This window comes from Mchenga conophoros, linkage group LG3, assembly GCF_057382185.1.
Source record: "Mchenga conophoros isolate Kocher_MC1m ecotype Shallow Benthic linkage group LG3, M_conophoros_male_GT1.1, whole genome shotgun sequence".
NCBI lineage: Eukaryota > Metazoa > Chordata > Actinopteri > Cichliformes > Cichlidae > Mchenga > Mchenga conophoros.
Genome location: NC_140528.1, coordinates 49,967,111 through 49,982,688, shown reverse-complemented (window position 1 = coordinate 49,982,688; position 15,578 = coordinate 49,967,111). Strand labels below are relative to the sequence as shown.

Below are 15,578 nucleotides of genomic sequence, written 5' to 3'. Positions count from 1 at the left end.
CCTGATATGGGTGGGGCTGCAGGAATGAGTGATGGCTTTCTAAAAGGGTTGTGGGAACTGCACAGTGTCTCGTCTTCTGGTTTTACTAAACTGGCAGTTGAGTTCTGTTCTTCTGACTGTTTATATTTTGTTTTCTTAAATCTCTCAGTTTACAGACACTGTTTTTGTCCGGCGTCTGGACTTTTCTTTTCTCACCACTGCTCGTCAGCAGGAGTGAGTTTTAATTTCACTTGCTTGATTACCCATCTTATTTATGTATTTACTTATTTTTGTTTAAGTAATATATACACAATACAGCTGCTATCACCTTCGCTGGTATCAGAGACGAGAGTGGTTGCTCACACGCCCTTCTACTTTCGGACTATTTCCAAAAGCGGTGTGAACTTTACGAGACGGAACTCGACCGTTCTCTCAACTCACCAGCACGTCAGTGAATAGCAGTAAAAGAAAAACACAGTAGGAGCAGCTCAGTCTCTTATTGGACCGTGAAAATTCAGCTTGCTCCATTAATTAAAACAATACACACACACACATTCACACTTATTCGCGCGATCGGAACCCTTATCATAAGGGGAGCTGCCAGTCTTTCTGTAGACGAGCTACTTATTCCCTTGACCCAGCTGGGGGAGCTACCCAGAGCTCCAAACCTAACCCACAGAAGTGGGGAGCTTCCAGTCGACGAGCTCCAAGCTACCAGCCGACAAGCTACTTTAAACCCACAGAAGTGGGGAGCTTCCAGTCGCGACGAGCTACTTTCGCTATTTTAAATTCCCTGAATTTAAAATACGATTTTACGCAAGATTGTGTCAGTGTGTCTGTATCTACCTGGTCAGTGTCGCCGGGTCTGGTCCACCTCGATCGGGCCCCACCACCGTGGGTCGCTTTCTAAGAACGTTGGCCAAGACTCGAATTTAACGCCCTTGGTCTTTGACCACACACCTAGTGTGTGGGCTGTCGACAGACGAGCAACGTGGACTGGTCACGGAGATGGGACACGATGGAGGCGCTCCGGCTCGAAGGACCAAGAAATGTTGGGGGAAAACTCTGTAAAAGACCCAGGAGAAATAAAGACACAATGAGACAAAGTTACTTTCTTTATCAAACGTGTACACGGGTGAGCTGCTAAGAACAACTCACACCATGCACAGTGGCTTGGTAATTTTTATAGGAAAGACAGTGAGAACAGGATAAGAAAATACAAAACAAATAAAATAAACAACTCCATATGTGGCGCTAGTCTCGTCAGCAGAGAGCTGGGAGAAGGCTGTGAGAGATAAAACAATCTAAAACAATATGTCCCAAAACAGTATGTCTTTGCTGAGAAAGTCTAAAAAGATAATTCTAAACTAATCTAACCATAGACAAAAGGGCATGCTTGCACATTTAAAAGAAGGTAAAGAAACATAGAAACATTTTTCCTGTAACAATAATAAAAAATTGAACACAGCTATTCTAAGTTAAAGCCAAGGAATAACATCAGTTTTAAGATATGTTTCAAAAACAGCCAACAAGGGGCCAGCCTAACCTGGACAGGGAGATCATCAGTTTGATGCGATGACTGAAAAGACTCAATGATGCTGGTTCTCAGTCTTGTTTTAGGGACAGACAGGGGCAGCTGGTCCATGGACCAAAATGGTGGAAATATGCATATTTGACTCCAAAGTTCATCACTAATGGAGTACCATATGGCTGCAGTGGGCCCAGGTCCAAGAGAGAAGCAGCTCACACACGGAAACCACCGGGTCTGAGCACAATAACTTTAGTTTTACTTTCATTGAAAATAAAAAAAATAATTAAGGCCATCTGTGCTTTGATGTCTTTTAGACAGTCCAATAGTGTTTTCAGGAAGCTGACATTATTTCTCTTTTAGGCATATATAATGTGAGGGTTCTGAATCTTTCTGAAATGTTAAAACCAACAAAATGGAGACATAACTTTCTTAGCAGCACCTTTACTCTCCGCACACATCAACTACAACAACACTTTCTGTGCACAGCCCCCATGAGACTTCACTCACCACTCAGGAGTCAGAAAATCAATGAAACAGGTGATTGCAGAAAAACCAACGAGGTAGAGTCAACACATACTGAAATTGAAAATACATGAACACTCAAATATATTTGAGTGTTCATGATGCAAATGGGTATATAACTATACCCCTCATAGACACCTCTGTGCGTTGTTTCCAAGCTCCTAAGACCACATTCAATAAACACACATCCATTCACAAATAGATGTGAATGGATGTAACCCTTTATGTAACCCAGACTGTCTATTTATCTTTATTAGGCTAATGTTTAAACTGTTCACATGCTGGTGACTTGTTTCAGTTAGTGGTGTTAAAACCTCTTGAAATTTTATTTTTGTACTGCATGACTTATATGAAGTATAGTCTAACCATCTGTAACAGATATACACACACAACAGGGATTTGTTTGATCCTGTTCAACCAGTTTCAGCTACTTTGTCAAAAGAAGACTGGGCGATGCTGACACGACGAGCCATTTCTCACAGAACTTCCTAACACAGAATCATTTGAAAAAAAAACAACTGAAAAACTGAAAACAAAACATTTTAGTAGCGAATAAATTAGTAGGGGAGACCGGGGATAGTTGTAACGTGGGTCAGTTGTAACACTTCCAATTTCTCCAATCAGGGCTAAGTTTCAAATGATGTGACTCATCCTGTGCATGCCCAACTCAGTTCTGCTGTCACATGTGAAAAATCAGCACATTTTGTCAAACACAATTTAACACGAAAAAAAGTAATTTGTATGCCAAAAAGTAAGTTTTTCTACTTAATTTCAATTTCTAATAGCATTATCTGCTTTGCAGTTAAACTCATCAAACTTAAATTATGTTATTTGTATGTCTATGGGGATATATTCTGTGTAGGTCTTTAGTGCTAATGTTTTAGCTGTTGGCTGTAATGTTAGCTAGTTCATGGCTATAGGAGTCTGGGTTAGTTGTAACAATAATGCAGATGTTACCACACTATTACTTTAACTTATATTAAACAAGTTTGTGAACGCCATCAGCAGAGAGAGGTTCACTGGTCGCTTTTGTATATGCGGTTAATGCCATTGGCAACACAATTCCTCCACTGTTTGTGTTCCCACACATACATTATGCAGACCACTGTGTCAGAGATGAACCAGTAGGAAGTACTGGTAGTGGAAATAAATCAGGATGGGTGCAAGAAACAGATTTCCTCATCTTTCTGAAGCACTTTGCAAACCACACCAAGGTAAGCCATGATAAAAAGTAATGGAATTGTGATGCTGGTGAACAACTACATTTTTTCAGCTTCATTGTTATGTTCAAAATTGGTGCAAGAGTTGTAGGTTATAATGGCCACTGAGCCAATGAGGCCAAACTCAAGGAAGACCAACCAAAATTAGTGAAATATTCAGTTGCAGAAAATTCCATAATTTGTCTTTTTTGGGGGGTTGGAATATGTTCAAAAGTTAGATTTCTGCATTCTGTCACACACACACAGCTACATAAATGGATGTAAGTGCATTCATGTGTTGAATAAACAAAGATTACATGTTAATGTTTTGTTAGTACCCTTATTTCATTGTGTTACATTTCACCCCAGGATGTGTTACAACTAACCCAGACTATGGGGTTAATTGTAACATTTCACTCTTTGTGTTTGAGACCATACCATGCAATGGGTAATTGTGCTGCAGAGAAAATAGCTGCACTATTTAATAGCAGAGACATGTAAATACTTTGCATTACATTTTGAATCCACTACCTTAAAAGAGCTCCAATTTACAGACAGAAATGTCAAAAATGTTACAACTATCCCTGGTCTTCCCTACATGTAACATGGTAACAACATAATGATATAACACTCTGACACCTCTGTTATTGACAACGAAAGAGTGTGTTTACAAAATGTCAAATCTTTGAGCTTGGATGAGACTAAAAGTGCAATATGCAGTAAAAAAACAAACAAAAAAAAAACGGTCTGAAGATAGTTCAGGTTGATAAGTTGGAGAAATGAGGTATTGAGACAGCAGCTCTGTGTATTCGTTCTCTTAAGGTTTCAGGGAAACTGGCCTTTAGCTCCATTAGGACAACATAAGCTGTCCACCTGTTAACTTCAGTCCTCAAACTGAATGAGAAGATCCTCATGCTCAGACCTTCTTCATCAAGTTCTTTGCACTGGTGTGTGAGGATGAGTCATTCTGTATGAAGCAAATCTTTAGGAAAAAGAACCATCATGCAATGTTTTTTAACACATGTGAGCACTGAAAACATTAGAAAAGTGTTAAGTTTGTGTGTCTTCCGAGACAGTCATTAAAAACGGTCACAATAAAAATCATTCAGACCTAAACTCTTCTCTAATATCGACATGTTACAACTTCAGAGTCAGCGCCATCAAATCAGTTTTAAAGAATTTAGAGAGAAACATGTTAATGCAGTGTATGGACGGCACACTGGCACACTGAAAAGGAAACAAATATTTTGATGTGTTCACCTGTTGCTCAGGTGTGGAAGAAAGCACATCATGTTTTTGTCATGGATGTGCGTGGCTGTGCATTCCCATGCTCTGAATCAAGAGATAAGACCTGTAGATTTTTCCCAACACATCAACATCCAGACAAGAAGACAAGAGTAGCTGGGTGAGCAATTACAGACATGCAATCTACAGGCTATTAGATCTATTAATAAAATTTGGAGGACCCAAATCACTGGAGGCAGGTCGAACAAAGAACAAGTGAGATTTTAGAAGTGTAGAAGGCCAGAAAACAACAAATGCACAAAAGAAGGAGCACAAACAGGAGCCTCAGTTAAATTGACAGAAGGAGCCAAAAAGACATCAAGACAAAGACGTGGAGCATAACTGCATGAGAAACAGAAGGCGGAGTCACAAATAAACCAGGAAGTAAAAACAGGGAAGCCACTACCCAGACTCCAAACCTGAAGTCTGTAATGACAAAAACATTATTTCAGAAAAGTTCAGGAATGTCACTCAGTGAGGTGGGGATCAGTTTAGCATACACCTTGGTGACTTATGAAGGTGTGTGTATTTGTTTGTTTTTGTTTCCTGGAAACAGGAGAATTCAACACTATTGTCACCATGGTGAAATAACAACAACACTTAGCACATAGCCCCACCCCTCATATTTATGTCTGAGCCATTCTTAAAAGGTTTTGCTTTTACTTTTAATTGGGACATGGTCATTTCACTGACATTTTCAAAACACATGGTTTTTTGACTAAAGGAGACCAATGTGATCAACAATATGGAGGACCACAAGAGCCACGCACATCGAAATGGAAAGAATTCTGTGCTTAATAATTAATTGTAGAATAAATTCTGCATTTGTAAATTCATTTTCGAATTCCAATTTAATAAACTGATTTTCAAAATGCTTTTTAAAATGGTAATGCAGCACCTGGTCCATGAGACGTGGAAAGTGGTGAGGGGCTCTGAACAAGCAAAATGACAAGGCCATTTGTTCCTTGGACTCTGAAGATAAGGGAAACTGCCAAGAGCCCTTGATCAATCCAGCATTATGAAATTCACTCTGGCACAGCTGGCTGCTGGCAGAGCCCGCAGGCATGTCACTGCAAACCCCTCTGACCTCTGCTCGGTGGTTCCTGGGTAACCCCTCATCTGGGGCTCTTCCCAGGAGGGTGGCATGGTTACCGTTTGGTGGTCCTCCTTGGGTTCTCGTACTCTGGGGCCTCTGGATGTCTGGGGCCTGGATCTCCTCCATACCTGCTTCATGTCCTCAGGGACAGGGCTATGGCTCCCCTCCCCTACCTTGAGGAGATTGCGAACCTGGAGAATTGGTGTCAGGAGAACAATCTCTTCCTAAACGTCAGCAAGACCAAGGAGCTCATGGACTAAAGTCTCTGTTACTGTAGTGAGTGCTGCTCTTCAATTTTAACCTCTAATCTGTTGCAATAACGTTTTAAACAAAAATATTTAATAACAAAGTCAGCTGCAGTTTGAACAAAAACACAATGATGCTGATGTTCACCATAAAAACATCATACAGGCAGAACTCTGCAGACTTTAGCGAGACAGTAAAACATCACAATAAAGTTTAGTAAAAAAAAAAAAATGTTTCTGTAGTTTCATGTGGTTGAAACAAAAGTCCAGAAAGTCAGTTTCTGCTTCAGTGACCCAGCAGACTAACAGTTAATCCAACAATGAAGCTTTTCTTTAAAGTGCTGAGAATCAAATATGGTTAGGTTTTAAGACACATGAAAAATCAACAAATAAAATCATAGTTTAAGATCTATATGTTTTATATTCAGACATTCAACCAGAGACAAATCATTAATGACCAAACAAGTTTTTTATCATTTGTGATGTGATTCACTTTGCTTTCAGTTCAAGTTTCAAAAGAGTGTTTTTACCACAACAAACCTTAAACAAAGAAGCACCATTTAAAAAAAAAGAACAACCAAGCAGTCATTAGTTCCTGTATTTAACTAGTTGTTTTTCATGACATTGTGAAAAGGCTAATGCAAAGAGGAAATGTAGACTCTGCCCAGTCTCACTTTCAAACCGCTCGATCTATTAAACTAACTTTCATCTCAGTTTAAGTTACCAATGAGTGTTTTTACCAACCACAAACCTTTGCAACAAAAAAACCCCCCAGAATAATCAAATAGTCATCATTAGTTCATGTTTTAAACTCGAGTTGTTTTTCATGACATTGCACATCAGCTGACGAAAAGAATGACAAAATTACTCTGCTCAGTTTCACTTTCAAACCACTCAATTCCCAGTTGAAGGTGGAGGAATTCAACAACAAACTGCAGGTTGGTACCAGAGTCAAAGCTCCGTCCCACACTCATTATGTTCTTGTACTGATCTGTGTCGTGTCCTTAAACTCGCTCTTCTGCTTTCAAGGTAAACAGCTTTTATTTAGAATCACTCTCAGTCACATTAGCAGCTGTGTCGATTATAGACTATCACAGCTGATCAACTAGATTTGATTCACATGTTGGTAAATTAATTAAATTCACTGTGAACTTTTTGAAACTGTTTGAAATTGTAGCTTAAAATGAGTGACTTCTTTCTTTTAAATTTAACGCCTTTACTGTGGTTTATTTTCAGTAAAAATCAAGTATGATCGTATAATCAAAGTAAAAGTTCAGTCTAATCTAAAAACACAAGTTTTATATGTGTGTGTTGAGATTTCATGGAGTTATTATGTCTGCAGGCTGATTGTGAAGAGGAGACAGAAACCAGCCAAATCAAGATGTTTCACTCTTCAGACTGTGATTTTGCTCTCGTCCATCCTCTGTGTGCATCGTGGGCTTCTTACTCTGTTTCTCTGTGGATTTTTATCCTCTGTTTCGTTTTAGTCAAAGGTAAATAAATCTGTTTCTGTGAGACTCTACTTTTAGTTCACTTTAAATAATTATATTTAACTGATAACTAAACTGTATGTGTTGATCCAGTTTCACATGTTAAAAATATTTCCAATGTGACTTTTTAATACTCACATGTAATTTATAAACCGTCTATTTGTCTTTAATAATCACCGAGGGGACAGAGTGTAAGATTCCACCAAGTTTCCCGTGACCATCATTACAAACAGTTTAAGTTCCCTTTAATTCTCTTTGGGACACATTGAAGATTGTGAACTCTCTCATTGTGCATAGAGCAGCAGAAGGGAAAATCCTGATGAAACTATAAACAGTACTTCCTGTTTCGTCATTTGTGAACTTTAATTTGAATTCAAAGAACAAAATCATTAAATAAATGAAGTCTGTTGAAGCTGCCACAGTATGTCAGAGAGTGAATCTGGACGTTTTGCAAGGTTGAAAAACTGAACCAGAACTGAACCAGAAACTGATCTCAGAAAAATGAAACACACTTTAATAGTTGATCTTGTTTTAATAAGTAACTAATAATGAACTCCATTAATGGCACGACTTTAATAAAGGCGCCCAGCAGCAAAGCTCTCTGATGGTTTCATTATTTCCTTCATTCTGAGGAAAAATCATTGTTTCATGTTTGTCACAGCAGAACTTCATCAGATTGTTGTTGTTGTTATTGTAGTTTGTAGATGTGTGTTTGTTCTGTGTTATATGCAGCTATTGATTTAAAAATGCAGTCAAGGCTTTTTCAAGGTAGTCTCAGTCAAGGTAGATTCTGTCCACTTCAAAATAAAAGAGAACATCACAAGCCTGATACCTGCATCCGAGAAGCTTCTTCAGTTCTAAGGTCAAATGGTGGAGAGTCACTCCCACTAGGTTTATATCTGGGACTCTCCACCATTTGACCTTAGAACTGAAGAAGCTTCTCGGATGAGAGGTGAAACGTCTTCAAGCAACTTAAAGAAGTCCAGACGCTTTTCTTTGCAAGCTCCTTTGACTACGATGACCTGGATGACTGAGAACCTTCACAGACATATTGCCGTACATTTTGGGAGGAACACCCTTCAACTGGTGCGGGAGTATGAAAGGGAATCAAGGAAACTAGCGGATTATAGGAACCATCTCCGTTTCAACCTAAGATGTAGACAAAGCAGAGTTGTTCCTAAGAGCCTGCGCCTTGGATCCACTGTCAGGGGATACAGAGCAGACTTGATTCTACAGAGAGCACAAAATCACCTTTTAAGTGAAAGGATAAGACAGGTCCATTTCACCATAGATGCCCTCCAGATCAAGATCAGCCAGACCCTGCAAGAACTGGAAATCCTTCTACCCTCTCCAATCTTAGAAGAGGTTTACAAGTTTGTGGACAAGGCTCAGCGGGCCCAACACTCTAAAGGAAAAGAAAGACAGGAAATTTCACACCTTGCTTTCAAAAACACACACTACTCATCCTGAATCTACACAACCCAGAGAAGAAAACACACCTGAAGTCAGTCAGGAGAAATGGGTTAAGAACTTTTCAGACAGGAATCTCACTGAACCTGAAAAGAGAGTATTAGCCAAAGGACTCAATTTTGCCATCTCTCCACAACAGTTGCCCATAGTGGACCTCATCACAGCCACGGAATCTGCCATACGGATTAATAAATTATCACAGACAGAAGCAGAGCAAATCAGGATGAAAGTCTCAGCCACGCTCTCCAGTGCCAAAGTCCCTCCATCCAACCTCACAATACAGGAAAAGAAGGCCGTTGCTTCCCTGAGCAAAGACCACAACATCACTGTTTTACCAGCTGATAAGGGAAGATGCACCGTGGTCCTAAACACTACAGATTACCATGCAAAGATCACTACTCTCCTCAGTGACGACAATACCTACGAAGCCCTAAAGCGAGACCCCACAAGCAGCTACAAAAAGAAAGTTATAGCTTGCCTTCAAGACTTTGAAAAGGACAAAATTATTGACCGCCTTACATATCACCGCCTTTACCCAGGAGATGCCATACCCTGCATCTATGGACTTCCGAAGATCCACAAGGAAGCTGTCCCACTCAGACCCATAGTCAGTAGCATAAACTCGGCCACGTATAACATTGCAAAACACCTTGCTACCATCCTTGCGCCTCTCGTGGGGAACACCCCACACCACATCAAGAACTCCACTGACTTCACCGAAAAGGTTCAGAAACTTACCCTGGATCCAGATGAAACCATGGTGTCCTTTGATGTAGTCTCTCTCTTCACTTGCATACCCACCACGGAGGCCGTGGAGACGGTCAGAAAACGATTACAAGAAGACAGCTCCTTGGAGGACAGGACCAACTTCACACCCGATCAGATCTGCACACTGTTAGACCTCTGCCTCACCACTACATATTTCAAGTACAATGAAGGCTTTTACAGACAAAAACATGGCTGTGCCATGGGCTCCCCCGTGTCACCTATTGTAGCCAACCTTTACATGGAGGAAGTGGAAAGGAAGGCTCTTGGCTCTTTCAAAGGAAGAGTACCCAGCCACTGGTACAGATATGTGGACGACACCTGGGTCAAAATCAAGACACAAGAAGTGGAATCCTTCACTGCGCACATTAACGCTGTGGATAAAAACATCAAGTTCACCAGGGAAGACACAAAGGATAACTGTTTGCCTTTCCTGGACTGCGCCGTGCACATTGAAGAGAATGGCAAACTCAACATTGAAATTTACCGGAAGCCCACACACACGGACCAGTACCTCCTTTTTGACTCCCATCACCCTCTGGAACACAAACTTGGAGTAATTAGGACCCTACACCACCGGGCAGAACATGTTCCCTCTCAACCTGAAGGAAAAAAGAAGGAACACACACATGTAAAGGAAGCACTCAAAACGTGCGGCTATCCTAAATGGGCGTTTTTAAAGTCAGCAAAGAGGCACAGAAAAGAAGACCAGACACCAGCGAAGGAGGATAAGAAGGACAGACGCAACAACATTGTCATCCCCTATGTAGCCGGTGTATCAGAAAAACTCAGGAGAGTTTTCTCCAAGCATGACATCCCAGTGTATTTCAGACCCAGCAACACACTCAGACAGAAACTGGTTCACCCGAAAGACAAAACGCCAAAACACAAACTTAACAACGTGGTGTATGCTGTACAGTGCAGTGAGGAATGCCCAGACCTCTACATTGGAGAGACCAAACAGCCACTTCACAAGCGCATGGCACAACACAGAAGAGCCACCTCCACAGGACAAGACTCAGCAGTCCATCTGCATCTTAAGGATAAAGGACACTCTTTCGAGGATGCCAATGTTCACATTTTGGACAGAGAGGACAGATGGTTTGAAAGAGGAGTGAAAGAAGCCATCTATGTCCACTGTGAGCGACCATCTTTGAACAGAGGCGGGGGTTTACGACACCAACTCTCTGCCATCTATAATCCAGTTTTGAGATCCCTTCCCAGACGCCTTAACACCCACTCACATCCTGGGCCATCTGACCTCAGGAATTCACATGACAAGGTGGGGCCAGGTTTCACAATGAACACACCCGAAACTCTGGCTGATTGGGTCCCACACCCAATGTCACACCTTGGCTCAGGTGATTAGAGGATCATCAGGGGGTCCATTTGTCCCTCTGTGGGGGGATACTCCCACTAGGTTTATATCTGGGACTCTCCACCATTTGACCTTAGAACTGAAGAAGCTTCTCGGATGAGAGGTGAAACGTCTTCAAGCAACTTAAAGAAGTCCAGACGCTTTTCTTTGCAAGCTCCTTTGACTACGATGACCTGGATGACTGAGAACCTTCACAGACATATGCAAACTATCATGTTGTCCATGTGATCCCAGACAGGAAACAAGACTTTAACAAACAGCTGAGGGAATCTTCTTTTTTGTTGTTGTTGTTGTTGTTGCTTTGTAACAAAGAATATTCACGTAACAATATCATCTACTTCTACCGTTTTCTTATGTTTCTTTGCAGGAAAATCTCATCTGGTGTGTCCATCTCAGGTTGTAGCCATGCTGGGTGATGATGTTGTTCTTCCATGTCAGCTTAAACTTGCTGTTGATGCTAATTCTGAGACTGTGAACTGGATCAAACCTGGTCTGGACCCAGATGTCGTCCATCTTCATAAAGATGGACGGCTGGTGTTTGAGAACCAAAATCCATCTTATCACTTTCGTACACGAGTCTTTGTGGATGAACTGATCAAAGGAAACGTCTCGCTTAAAATATTCAAAGTGAAACTCTCTGATGAAGGAACGTACAGATGCTTCATTCCCTGGATACGTGAAGAAGCTTCCATTGTTCTCACTGTTGGTGAGTCTAAACATTTAAACAAACCTGATTTAAAATATAAAGAAGCTTTATAATCAGTGGAAAGATGTTTACAATTCCTTCTTCCCCCTTCATCAGCTTCAGCATCTACACCCATCATAAAGGTGATGTCAAATGTCAGCAGCAGGGTGGTGTTACAGTGTGAGTCTGCAGGCTGGTATCCAGAGCCTGAGCTGCTGTGGTTGGACGCTGAGGGAAACCTCCTCTCTGCTGGACCTGCAGAGACCCTCAGAGGTCCTGATGACCTCTATACTGTCAGCAGCAGAGTGACTGTGGAGAAGAGACATAACAACAACATCACCTGCAGAGTCCAACAGAGGAACACCAACCAGAGCAGAGAGACACACATACATGTTCCAGGTAATAATGACTCACATTCACAAACTATGTCATTATTTTGACATTAGTTTGTCACATTCATTTTTCCCTCTAGCGGTAAAATCACACACACTTCCTCTAATCCACAATATGGTTGGTTGATTTTGTCCTTTAAGGTGAAGACATCAGAGATGCCACATTAATTATTACTGTTGGAGCAGCTTTCTTGGTGTGTATTATAGTGGCATTTGTTACATGGAAACTGAAGCAAAAGCAAAGTGGTGAGTCAGAAATTTATTTTTAGTTATTGTCAATATTATCTGCAATAAGTGATCACAATCACATGTGTAAAGTGTATAAGTAAATTGATATGTCATTTGATACAGAGGAACAGAGGAACACCAACCAGAGCACAGAGACACACATACATGTTCCAGGTAATAATGACTCACATGTAAGTCTTGATGCGTGCTCAATTATCCAGGTAACTAAATCCCAAATAGTTGATTCTGTTCATCTGAACGTAGCGTTTTGTGGGAGAAACGTTTCATCACTCATCCAAGTGACTTCTTCAGTCTCAGCTGACTGCAGGTTTCCCCAATCTTATAAACCAGAGGTCCCCAATCCCAGTCCACGAGGGTCGGTGTCCCTCCAGGTTTTAGATGTGTCCCTGATCCATCACAGCTGATTTAAATAGATAAATTACCTTCTCAACGGTCGTGTCCAAATTCATGGGCTGCATCCTCCTGAGGGCACATTTGTAGACCGATTACGTCACAGCGACGCTGTCCAAATTCGTAGAATGCAGCCGACAAATGCATCCTCCTTTTCCCCGAATTTGAAGGATGGGTCAGGTGTGTCCTTCGTAGCCCACCATATCCTAGAATTCATAGCCAAACTCCAGTTTCCGGCAAGTTTTAAAATTACTGTTATTAATCTTTCTGGGTCACAAAATAAACTTTTAACAGGCGAGAATGTGGGTGTGTAAACTTGAAATATCTGCTTGGTTTATCAAGATATCACATATTTGCAAAAGTCCTTCGACGTTTTCAGAGACGTCTGCTACCCACCAGCTCAATAGCTTGCCGGGAGCTCGAGGGTCACTGATGCGGCTGAGAACGGCACAACTCCCGGTACATCATTTTCAGATCACTGCGGACTTTCGCTACTCAGGTTAAACGTGATATATAAGTCACTTAGACAACCTAAAATGTTATTGTTTGGCTTTTTTCAGTGTTTTATTTGTTCGTGAGAAAATCGGTTTGGCTGAGATTAAAGTTATTAGATTAGATAAAATAAAACTTTATTAATCCATTGGGTGGGTTCCTCTGCAGCCCATGAATTTGGACACGACTAACACTCGTGAACTGGGATTGGGGACCCCTCTTATAAACAGTACATTTGCATAATGACTGAAACCAGCCAACTGAATGAACAATGGGCTGTGAGGTCAGTTCCTTGATCACGTAAGGAAAAAAAACAACTTTTTTGCCTGTTTTTTTTTTTTCTACTTTGAAATAACTTGTGACCAGTTGTAAATTTTTTTAAATCTTGTTAGACAATATAAACCATATCCACTGTTCACTGTATCAGTCCTGCTGTAGTGGTTGTTTGCTTGCTGAGTATTCCTGTTGTATTGAAGTTGAAACAAAAGAAAACTGGTTCTTAATCAATTTATCTTGCATCAGATACATCTATATGTACAGGTGCTGGACATTTGACAATTTTGTTTTTATGTAAGATTCGATTTCCCTTTTATTCACTTTGTCAAACTTTAAATGAGAACATCAAATTCCTGTGACACTGTTTAATGCAGCTTCCTCATTAGCACATATTTAAAAACCTTAACATTTTTATGGGGATTTCTTCTGTACTGAAAAATGCTGGAAAATCCTTTCAACCCTTTAAACTTTGATGGTAAAATTGAAGTGTCGATGATTCATTTTCTGATTTACATTAATACTACTCTGTGTTTTCAAATTTAAAATGATGTAGTCAACATATTTTATAATATACTGAATAGGTGTACATCTTTATTGCTGCAGTTAAACCAGGCTCTGATTAAGGCTTAATGCATTTCTATTCCTGCGAAATGACCTTTTTTAAACACTGTTATTTAAATCACTGTTTGCATCACAAGTTATTTCCTGTGGGGAAAAGAACCATGATTTCAGCAAATGTACAAGAGTAATGGAGGAAGGTGTTTTACAAGGAAATCTATTGTAAGGAATCAAAAACAAAAGGAAAAATTACTGAAGAGGAGCCCCATCGAGGACTATATTTAAAACTGACTCAAAACCTCATTATAATTTTACACACATGTGTTTGTTATTTAAGTGAAAAAGAAAATGAAATAATACTGTTTTCATGTTATTCTATTCATATTTCTGATCATTACTTTTTACACTTAATTACAAGATTACAGCAAACGATGTCCAAGTAAATATTTATATGAATGGTAACTCTGTCATTTATTTGTATTTGTAGACCACATGAACGATGGAAGTGAACAGACAGAAGAAGAAAATAAGGACATAACTCTCTTTAATGACAACCAGACAGTAACATCAACACAGGGGCTGCTGGAAAGTGAAAAAAGGTGGCACGAGTCGTTTCAAAGATTCGACTGAATGGCCAAAATGACTTTTTCAGTTATGACCCCTCAGTGCCTGTTTTATAAATTGTAAAAACAAAAAAAGAAATCATTTTTATTCCTCTGCTTTTAAGTTTGACTGAGTGATGTCTTCTCACCTTGTATTTATTGTTGTTTTTATTTGTTGATCTCTTTTTTGATATCTGTTGTTTTAAAATCAGTGCTCTATAAATCAAACTGAATTTGACTGAATTTATTTTCTTAGTGTTTATATAATCGTATCACTTCTCCCTTGTTGGTCGTTTTGTTTGCACATCAAAACAAGTTGCTTTTGGCACTTGAAACCTTTTTTTTCTACAACCAGTTGTGAGTGTTGCTGCTTGTAGATCTGTCCAAGAATCAGGTGTAATTCATAAATAATTTACAAGTAGAAATTAGGGGTGCAACGATATTCGTATCGATATTGAACCGTTCGATACAGTGCTTTCGGTTCGGTACGCATATGTATTGAACAATACAACATTTGTAATTTATTTTATCAACTTTCCTTCTGACGATGCGGTCTGTGTTGAGCGCTCAGTGAATCTGCGTTCGACTACTCCGCCTAGGGTGCACTGTCGAGCGCAGATCCACTGAGGGCTCAACACAGACAGCATCGTCAGAAGGAGGAGCGCAGGGCAAGCTAGCGAGACAGATGTGAAGCTCTCCTTGCAACATGGCAAATTGAACCTCCCCCACCCTCATTCAGATCTGGCGTTTGGAATTATTTTGGTTTTCATGTGACATATGACCCTGAAGGTAAGCGAGTCATGGACTAAAGTAAAACAGTATGTTGGATGTGCCATGCAATGCTCAATTACATGGGTGGGAGCTAGTGTGTTAGTGCAGTTAGCTCGTTAACGTGTTGGCCGTCTAGCCCCACGCACGGGCCGATCAGGGGTAGCTCGTTAACGGAGATTTGCCTCGTTATGGCGTTAACGTCAT

The 15,578-nt window shown here is 40.4% G+C and overlaps 2 protein-coding genes across 4 annotated transcripts in view; one reads left to right on the top strand and one right to left on the bottom strand.

Moving 5' to 3' along the window:
• The window catches only part of LOC146579219 (uncharacterized), a 176,529-nt gene extending 175,109 nt beyond the window's left edge, over positions 1-1,420 (bottom strand). For both annotated transcript variants that reach the window (XR_014890439.1, XM_085262567.1), the window contains exon 1: positions 826-1,420. The gene's annotated coding sequence lies outside the window, so the exon portion shown is untranslated. The remainder of the gene's footprint in view (positions 1-825) is intronic.
• Positions 1,421-6,675: 5,255 nt separating this feature from the next.
• On the top strand, positions 6,676-15,052 carry LOC146579218 (butyrophilin-like protein 10). Of its 2 annotated transcripts, none has more exons than XM_085269496.1 (7): positions 6,676-6,794; positions 7,199-7,349; positions 11,327-11,665; positions 11,762-12,043; positions 12,178-12,282; positions 12,388-12,438; positions 14,489-15,052. In XM_085269496.1, exons 2-7 carry the CDS (start codon positions 7,238-7,240, stop codon positions 14,629-14,631), a joined length of 1,032 nt encoding a protein of 343 aa, XP_085125622.1. In that variant the 5' UTR covers positions 6,676-6,794; positions 7,199-7,237; the 3' UTR covers positions 14,632-15,052. The 2 variants fall into 2 exon arrangements, with proteins under 2 accessions (XP_085125622.1, XP_085125621.1); XM_085269495.1 differs by lacking the exon at positions 6,676-6,794 and adding an exon at positions 6,802-6,885.
• Positions 15,053-15,578: the final 526 nt, after the last annotated feature.